The sequence below is a fragment of the Catharus ustulatus genome, chromosome 3 (assembly GCF_009819885.2).
Source record: "Catharus ustulatus isolate bCatUst1 chromosome 3, bCatUst1.pri.v2, whole genome shotgun sequence".
NCBI lineage: Eukaryota > Metazoa > Chordata > Aves > Passeriformes > Turdidae > Catharus > Catharus ustulatus.
Window position 1 is genome coordinate 16,273,412 of NC_046223.1, and position 8,917 is coordinate 16,282,328.

Below are 8,917 nucleotides of genomic sequence, written 5' to 3' on the forward strand. Positions count from 1 at the left end.
TATTTTTCCCCTCATCTTTTTCCATTTCTCTATAAATACACACTTTTATGCAGCTGGACAAGTGCAGTCTTTAGTAAATAGAATAACAAAGGCCAACATATCAATAAAACTATTTATGGTGGGAAACTAATGAAAAACTATTACTGATCACCATTTTGAGATCTGAGCAGCACATGTTAGTACCACAGTAACTGAGTTTAGAAACAGTGCTTTCCTTTCAGTTGTGGATTTAGTTAAAGTCTGGGGTTTTTAAGAATTTCTGTAAACTTTCTGGTTTTCTAATCCCCTAGCTGGTTTCAGGCAAGTTTGACAAGGAAGACCACGATACAGCACTAAGCTTCACATCAGACATAAAAAGCTCCACTGAGTAAAAAAAAAGTGGGAAAGTGTCTGAATGCCTCCCTGCAGTGTGGGAAAAGCAGGGAGAAGATGATGTTCAAACAAACCAATTGGGACAAGGTCCAGGCCACACAGCAGCTGTGTACCAGCCTGTCCAGTCAAGTCTGCACACGTGAAGCTCCAGCCCAGCCCACAACACCTCTTTCCATCCCACAGGCCAGAAATATGCTGTGAAGCAGGGAGGGAAGAAGGAGGAGAGAAAACAATGGCATTAGATTTTTGGGGTGAAGAAAGAAATGGCAAGGTCACCATATTGCAGGCATTTTAAGGAAGCAGAGGAGATAGAAACTGAAGCATTGGGGAAGACAGTAATACACATGACCACTTTACTGAAAACTTGGCTTTATTTAGTTAACAGCTTACAGAATTGTACAAAATGCATCACACCTCAGCAGATGGCCTGCACACCTGGGGAGAAAGAGAATAGCACAGAGGGAGAGCCTGCCCTGCAGAATGTATCACTGACAAAGCTGCCTGAAAAGCCTGCAAAACATTCCAGTAAAGTCTCTGCTTGAAGATTTTTGTGCACTATCCAACACAGCAATGCACACATGTGAGGTACCATGCTTGCACAGGGCAGAAGGGATACTGGTGAACTGTGACAGTGGAGATACCACAACCAGAGTTCAGCAAATTCCCTGTCATACGCAGGGCATATTGATAGAACACGCTTCACATTTAATTTAATGAACTGTAGGTAGAACATCCTCTCAGTAATTTATCCCACTTTTCCTGTTTTAGCCAGGGTGGGTCAAAACACACACATTAGTAACAAGGTTTGTCATTCAGTTCCTTATCTTGCATCTCATTATTTCTTTGGCAACAGGAGTTACAGCATTTCCTTTATAAATCAGACATGCTAGCCAACATCCATGGTACAGGTTACTGACAGCCAAAGCACGCTCTCATGTCCTGAGAGGCTGAGAGCCTGTGGCAGTCTGGTCAGCACCTCTGGCAGAGAGCAACAGCAGAAATAGCTCCTTACTGTGCAAGGAGTTTGCCACAGACAAAAATCCCAGTAATGGGGTAAATTGCTCTCCCCCAGCTCCACCATCAGATGCAAAGCCTGTCCACCCCCACCCCTGCACCAGAGATGTCCTAGGTTAGAGACTTATTTTAAATACTTAGATAGCATTGAAAGATCAGTCTATGCATTTCTGAAATTACTGCATTCTCAGCCTGTTGTTTTTTTATGCAACAATCTGTATATTATCATTTCACTCCTGTTGCACTTTTCACAGCTTTAAGAAAAAATATCATGCTACTGAGATACTAGAGGGCACTGGAAGTTGGAGTTCTAGAATTATTTTCAACTATGCTGAGGTTCCTTGTTTGAAGTTATCAAACTACAAATTTGTAAGCATGATAACTTAGTAGATTATCATTTCACCATGGAAGAATTAGAAGCCTGTTTCAAAGTTTTATTAATTCAAGTCATAAAAAAGTTACAGCAACTTCAAATATGTACAAACTGCCATAAAAACGTTGTGTTCAGTTATATAGGAGACAATCTCATTACAACATGGCTACAATATCATTACTTTCAATGGAACTCTCAACAAGGGTAAAATAAGCATTTAAGGCATGTATGCTCCAAAACCCTAGTAACAGCAATTGTCAACTCGTTTCATCATCATAAAAAAAATAAAATCAGGGAGCAATAGTTAAGTTTTACTCAAGTAAGATGGTGCATTTAACTCTCAACAAATAGTAAAAGTAGTTGAATAGTTATCAGTCTTGGTTGTTAAGAGTTTTAACAATCATTAAGTGAGCACAATTGCCTTCCTTTCAGGAGGAAACTTTAAAGAGTTAAGATTCATGCCTCCAATGTTTTTGTCTTCTTGCTTGAATGTGGCTTGTCTTCAGTTGATTTAGTTAAGCATTCAGTCCTCTATGCATTTCATTCATTTCCTTCACCTGAAGGGGAGGAGGTAGAGGGAGATAAACATACCAATAAATCATTGGGACTTAACAGCTCAGATTTTCATTAGCAATTGGATTGGATGCAACACTAACAGAACCAACCATGACAAACCCACCAGATTTAAAATTAAAAATAAAAAAAAGCAGCACTACTTAGGGTAGATGCAGGAAGCAGACAATACTATTTAGCTACAACATTGTTTGGATTCCTTCACAAAAGGCTCCACACTTGGCGTGAAGCACCAGGAAAGTAGCTCTTCAATGGAAACTGCAAGATCCATGCAAATACCTCAGTAAAGGTATTTGTTCACCACAGAACAAGACTATCAGCACATCCTGTGGATTGCACAGCCCTTTGCTATTCATATGTAAAATAGAATTTGCAGTAAAACCAAACCCCACCCCCTCAGCCCTGGGAAAAGCAGCAGATCATCAGCTGCCTTTGAAACTAGTGCAGAACTACACAGATGTGAAAACTAGCTACACAATTTGAATACTTTCAGTCTCCTTAAATTTATCTGAAACACCCAAAGCAGGCTTTTAACCAACAAATTTCGGAGTTTCTGGATTCCTGGTCAACCTCCTCCCCACATATGCACCATAAACAGAAATTAATTACCTCAGCTTTCACGTACTTCCCTTTCCTCCTCCTTGTAAGGACCTGTAAGAGAAGGATGAAATATTTTTAAAGTCTTGATGAACAAGCAACTTATCTGGTTTTGACTAAAACACACAAAACCCGAAGTTGTCCATTCCCCATCCTTCCAAGGTGAGGTGGGTACAAACAAGGCTGTTGGTCACACTCAACTACTTTAAACCAGGAAGCACTTTGTTCACCTCTGTGAATTGTTCCCAGTACTTGTTTTCCGGGTGACACCCTTCAGTTGTAACCTGAGACAGTGTGCCCATCACCAATTTCCCACCTCCCAAGTCTGAAGAAGCAAGCCAATTTACAAAGGAAGACTTTTGTCAGAGTCCAAACATACATGCTGTTACTTCCTAAGTTGGACCAGTACCGTTCTGCTTGGAAGCTTTGTTAGAACTCACCAGAACAACAATTGCCGCCACTACTGCTACTACCACCACTACAATGACAGCAATAACGCCAGCAGTCAGAGACTTCATGGAAAACTCCGGTGCTATTTCATCAACGTAGTAGACCACTGTCTTCTCAAGCTTCACTGGCTCGTTGTCAATGCTGACATTTAGTCCAGGATTACTGTGAAAGATGGATTGACCTTTTACCTAAAACAGAGAGGAAAAGAGACTTGCTAGTTCACATTGTAGTAGGCATTTATCCTGTCACAAGAATAATTCACCTTGCTTTATTAGCCAGTACACAGCCAGACTTCTGAGTGCAGTGCAAGACACACACCCAGCCTCTGGCAGGCTTTACCCACGACTAACTCACATCTTTTTCAAAGTAGTAGGCCACATCAGCTATATCCACCTCTCCCAACAATTTCTCTGAGGAATTTTGCTTCAAGTCGATGGTAATGTAAGGGTTTTCATACTGGAAAAAAAAAAAGTATGGTATTAAGAAGGTACTTTAAATCCAGCTATCAAATATTCACCAAAACATTATGATCCAGTTTGTGAACTTGCATCCTGGTTCAAGTTTATGGTTCTTGAACTGAAGCCAACTGTTTACAGTAGGATTCAAATTCCACTTTCTAAGTGAAGCAAAGAAGTTATCTTACAGACTAAGGAGAGCAGGGTGGTTTCTCAGCATTTCTGTTCAGCTATTTGCTAACTAATCACTATTCTGAGAGCTTCTACTAGAATTCACGCTGTATTGCATTAGTCAATTAGTTTAAGTTACAACAAAATGAAGTTCTGATACTTTACTAAACTTTGTGACTCTTACCAGGACACTGGCTATATAGCGGCCATTCAGCTGATAACGACTGGTAATGGTGTCCGTGAAAAACCTGCAAGAATATGAAAGCCATGGCTGTAAAAACAGTATTATTTTACATAAAGCATTTGAGAAGTAGAGAAGAATGGTGTAATTGTTTTCTTCTGCAGTCTCTGTGGTGGGCGGACCTCAGCTATCAGCTAAACCCTCACCTTGTCTCTCACTCACTTCTCCCTAGCAGGATTGGGAAAAGAGTCACAAAGGCAAATGCAAAGGGGAAAAAAAAAAAAAACCACCCTCATCGGTTAAAATAAAACAGTCCAGGAAGTGAAAGGGCTGGGTGGGGGAAATATAAAACCTCAAGTGATGTAAATACAATCAGTCATCACTGAGAGATCAATGTCCAGCCAACCTCTGAGCAATGGCTACTTGGGAAAAAACTTTCCCCCAGATTTACTGCTGAACATGACACTATACAACAGTGTTCAGTCAATTCAGGTCAGCCCTGTCCCCTTCCCAGCCTCTTGCCCATCCCCAGCCTACTCACTGGGCCAGCAGAATGAGTCTGAGAAGGCCTTGACATTATGTAAGCACTGCTCTGCAGCAGCTAGAACTCTGGTAGATTTACCAACACCTTTTTGGTCACTGGTCTAAAACGCAGCACCACACCAATTGCTACCAAGAAAATTAACTCTGCCCCAACCAAAGCCAGTGCACTCTCCTCATACTAGAGTTCAATTAACTCCTAACAGTGAAGATGCACTTACTGTAAAATAAACATCTGTGTTGGATAAAAGAGGCTTTACCAGTTTTAAGAGCTCAGAGCAAGAGCTACAGGACAGCAGCATTTGTTCTGGAAAGGAGGTGAACTAATAGCTACAAGTAGGATTTTGTTTTAACAAAATGGAAAAAAAAATACAAGAAAGAAAAGGCTAATCGTTTGTTTCCCTCCTATTACTTCTATGTAGTCCTTTTGCCACTTTTGTCAGTTTACTTTCTGAACAGTTTCATCCATTACCTTCCATTTCTTATAGTATATTGATTTGAGGGGGAAAAAAACCTAGCCATCAGTTTTAAATGGAAGAGAATCTCTTTAGGAGTTAATTTGTTTCCAATACAGATTAAAACAATTCTACGAAGGATCAACAGCTCACTTCTAAGATGTCTTCCAAATGAGTTCACAGGTCTTACAGTGCTTTTAGCAACTGTTTAGAAATACACTAGATATCTAGCAGGACATGCATACACTACCACGACACATTACTATCATCACTTACTTCTTTAAAGATTCAGCATTCAGAGGAGCATCTCTCTCAGCATGTTTCATTTCAATAATGATCCACCTGAAGTACAATGAATATTCTTGAACAGGCATATAAAACATACCAAAACAATCTAACCCCAGGTTAAAAAACTGAACAATGAGACAAAACCAAGCCAAGCAAAGACTCTTCCAAACCCATCCAATGCCTCCTTGTTTCTGAAGAAAAAAAACCCAGCAGTAACCAAGTGTTGATTGCACCATCTTCATTCATCCCCAGTGCATCATTCACACAAGGCAGAGCCTCACACAGGAATGTTTTCATGTCACAGCACACCCTGTTGAAAGACTTACATCGTTCTGACTAACTCTTTGCACTTCAAGTCTGAATCATGTTTGTCAGTTCTTCTAACTCCCGCTGTATTCACACACCAACAGGTGGTTCCATTGCACTGCTTCGCCTTGAAAGCACCGGTGTTCTCACACTCGGGATCATAGAGGCCATCGGTATCCTCAAACGCATCTTTTGGTTTCTCACGACGACCCGATTTTGAGCCCATCACTTCTGCTTTCATTAGCAGGCATTTTGAAGTCACTAAAAATAACCAGAAAGTCGCGTTAAGCAGCATCAGACCACGCATGTCCAAAACAGAGCTCTGAGCCCGTACAAACAAAAGGTTACATCAGCGGCAACTACATTCGAAGCCATTACACGGAAGAAGAGATGTCTAATGCGTAGGTGGTGCATAGAATCAATACAACTGGGCTATGTCAGCCCCACAAATCCAGCCTTAGGACTTACAGCTTCCATTTCTCACAGCTTATCTGAGCTTGAGCCCAGAGGGAGGTCTTGTCACAAGGCTCTTTCCCCTTTAGACTTGTAGGAAAAGTGAGGATATGTGCTTACAAGGAAGCTACACATTTATCTTCAAGAAATTCTTGCCACCGGAGAACAAATATAGAGGAGGAGATGTGAGCCTGCATCAGTACAAGCAGAGAAACCCTGAACGCTTATCTTCCAACACCGGTTGACCTGGAAGACCAGGAAGAAGCACTACTTCCTCGCCTCCATGATTTGCTGGGAACTCAAATTCTCACATATTCCCCGGCGCTCTGCGGGCGCCTTTCCGTGCCACCCGCACGGCCGTGCCTCTCTACTCACGGGTGCTGCAGTCCACGGTGACACCGGGGGAGCCGATGGCCTCGCAGCGGCACACGCCGCTGTCCATCCTGCAGTTGGTAACACGCTTGTTCTTCTCGCAGACACACGCTGCAAGAGAAGCGCGGCCGTGAGCCGAGCGCCGGGCACCGCGGGCCACCGAGCCGGTCACCGAGCGCCAGCGCCACCCGCGCTCCGGCGCCGGGCAGGACGAACAAAGCCGCCCCTCGCCGGCCGGGCGTGGCGTGCCCGCACCCCCCGCTCCCCCCCGGCCACCCGCCCTCCCTTCCCGAACGCCGGGGCTCCCCTCGGGGCGCGGACAAAGGAGCGCTCTGGGGGCCGGGCGCTCCTGCCCCTCCGCGCCCCGGCGGACAGGGACGGTGTCACTTGGGCGGCACAGGGCGCTCAGCGGAGGGCAGGAGGGGGTGCCGGGGCGGGGGAGCTCGGCCAGCAGCGGGGCGGACAGAGGGGCACGGGCACTCACGGCTCTGGGCAGAGACGGCGGCGCAGAGCAGCAGCAGCAGGAGCGCAGCCCCGCAGAGCGGCTTCATGGCTGGGGAGGGCGGCGGGGCGCGGAAAAGCCGCGGGAAGGTCCTCGGGGACGCGGGCAGAGAGGGAGCGGTGTGTGCGCGGCAGCGGCGGCGGAGCGGTGTGAGCCGCCCGACAGGTTCCGCAGGTGCTGGTGGTGGGTGCGCCGCGCCCTCCCGGCTCCGGTTACACCTGGGACGCGCGGGGGGAGCGGCGGCGGCGGCTCCTCCCCCGAGCCCGCCGGGCGCGCTCTTAAACCAGCGCCGCGCCCGCCTCCCCCCGCACCTGGGCGAAACTGGCTGGGGCAGGGCGGGACCCGCTCCCGGCCCGGCCCCGACTGCGCCTCTCCTGCGGAATGGGAATGGGAATGGAGGGGGAGCGGCCGTGCGAGGGGCGGGCTGAGGCGCGGCCGTGCCCGCTTTTTACCGGGGCTGTGAAACTGCCCCGCCTGGGCGGAGGGGCGGCGGGCCGGGGCTGCCGCGGGGAGCCGGGGCACAGCTGCCCCCGCCGTCGAGGGGAAAGTGTTAGTCATGGCCGGGAGCTCCCGGGCGTGTTCGCCCCGTGACACACGGCAGAGGGAGCAGAGCCCCGTCCCTCCCGGCCCCGCGCTCCCCGCGCCCGCCGCTGACCTTGGGAGCACCGGGGCAGCCCTGCGGGCTTTGCCCTGCCCGGCGGCCCCGCGCTCTTCCCCCGGGACAGGCGGGGCGGGTTTCCATTCCCCTCTCGGCGAGCCGAGAGCAAGCAGGGAACACTCGCACTTTCTAGCGAGCTTTGTTCCTATCCAGGGGTGCCGTGTGAACTACTCCGTACTTGACATAAATTCTAATAATTCCTCAGTAAACTGAAAAACTAAATTTATCTGTATAGAATGAACACTTTTGTAAGGATCTTTACTAATTATGCGTTGTGGCTTTATTTTCGCTTTTGGTTCCTTTCTAGAATGCATAGTCGATGTCTCTACCTCAAGGTTGCTCTGAAGATACGCTCCTGGTGCTGCAGTATCCTCGTTTCTTCGCTCAGGAAAAAGTAGTTCTGAGTGCTCTGTCTGAGCAGCGCAGCTCTGTGGGAATCTGCAAAATGGGAGGTAGTGCCAGAGCCCTGCCAGGTTTCCGAGGAGGAAACACGGGAAAGCCGGCTGCAGGCTTTAAGATGGCTTTCCAAAGTATAAAAGCAATGCCAAAATGGATGACAAAAGATAGGTATGGTACACCAGCCATGCTTTGTGAACCTTGAGTTTATTTATTCAATTAAAAAATATGCATAGATCTTTCTGAAGGATATATTAGCACCCTAGAAAAACAAGTTATTTTAGTACAGGATAAAACCAGAATAACGTTCTGCCCAAAAACTTGAAGCTTCCTCTTACCAGTTCAGTATACAATAAAAACAAGTTTCTGCTTTTGCACATGTAGACTTCACTAAGTGAAACGGTATGAACACTTTGCATGTTTGAAGTGAAACTGCCAGTGAGCTATCTTAATGTCTGTGTGCAGCTGTGTTTGTGTGGTACTTGGTTTTGTGTGTTGTTTTTTGTCTTCACTGCCCTGCTGCTGTCTCAGATGGATCCAAGTTAAAGGACTGCTCTTTGGATTTGCTCCTGGTATAGCCTGAACCAGGGTTTTGCAGCACTTATCTCGATCCTTTTTGTGGTTTTGTGTGGTTTCTGATTGATAAGTGTATTCTTCTGCTACACTTATCAAAGACTCAAAAGGAAAGCTTGGCCTAGCTATATGGAAACTTGGGAAAGACTAAAGTCTCAAATAAAAGCTTGACCTAGCAATATGAAGAC

General features: G+C 46.3%; 1 protein-coding gene across 1 annotated transcript; it reads right to left on the reverse strand.

Moving 5' to 3' along the window:
* Nucleotides 1–750: 750 nt before the first annotated feature.
* Nucleotides 751–7,310, reverse strand: EPCAM (epithelial cell adhesion molecule). Its single transcript, XM_033055508.1, has 9 exons — nt 7,085–7,310; nt 6,604–6,711; nt 5,796–6,036; nt 5,458–5,523; nt 4,190–4,253; nt 3,734–3,835; nt 3,370–3,567; nt 2,942–2,983; nt 751–2,316 (listed from the first exon to the last, which is right to left on the reverse strand). Exons 1-9 carry the CDS (start codon nt 7,149–7,151, stop codon nt 2,275–2,277), a joined length of 930 nt encoding a protein of 309 aa, XP_032911399.1. The 5' UTR covers nt 7,152–7,310; the 3' UTR covers nt 751–2,274.
* Between the last annotated feature and the right edge of the window lie 1,607 nt (nt 7,311–8,917).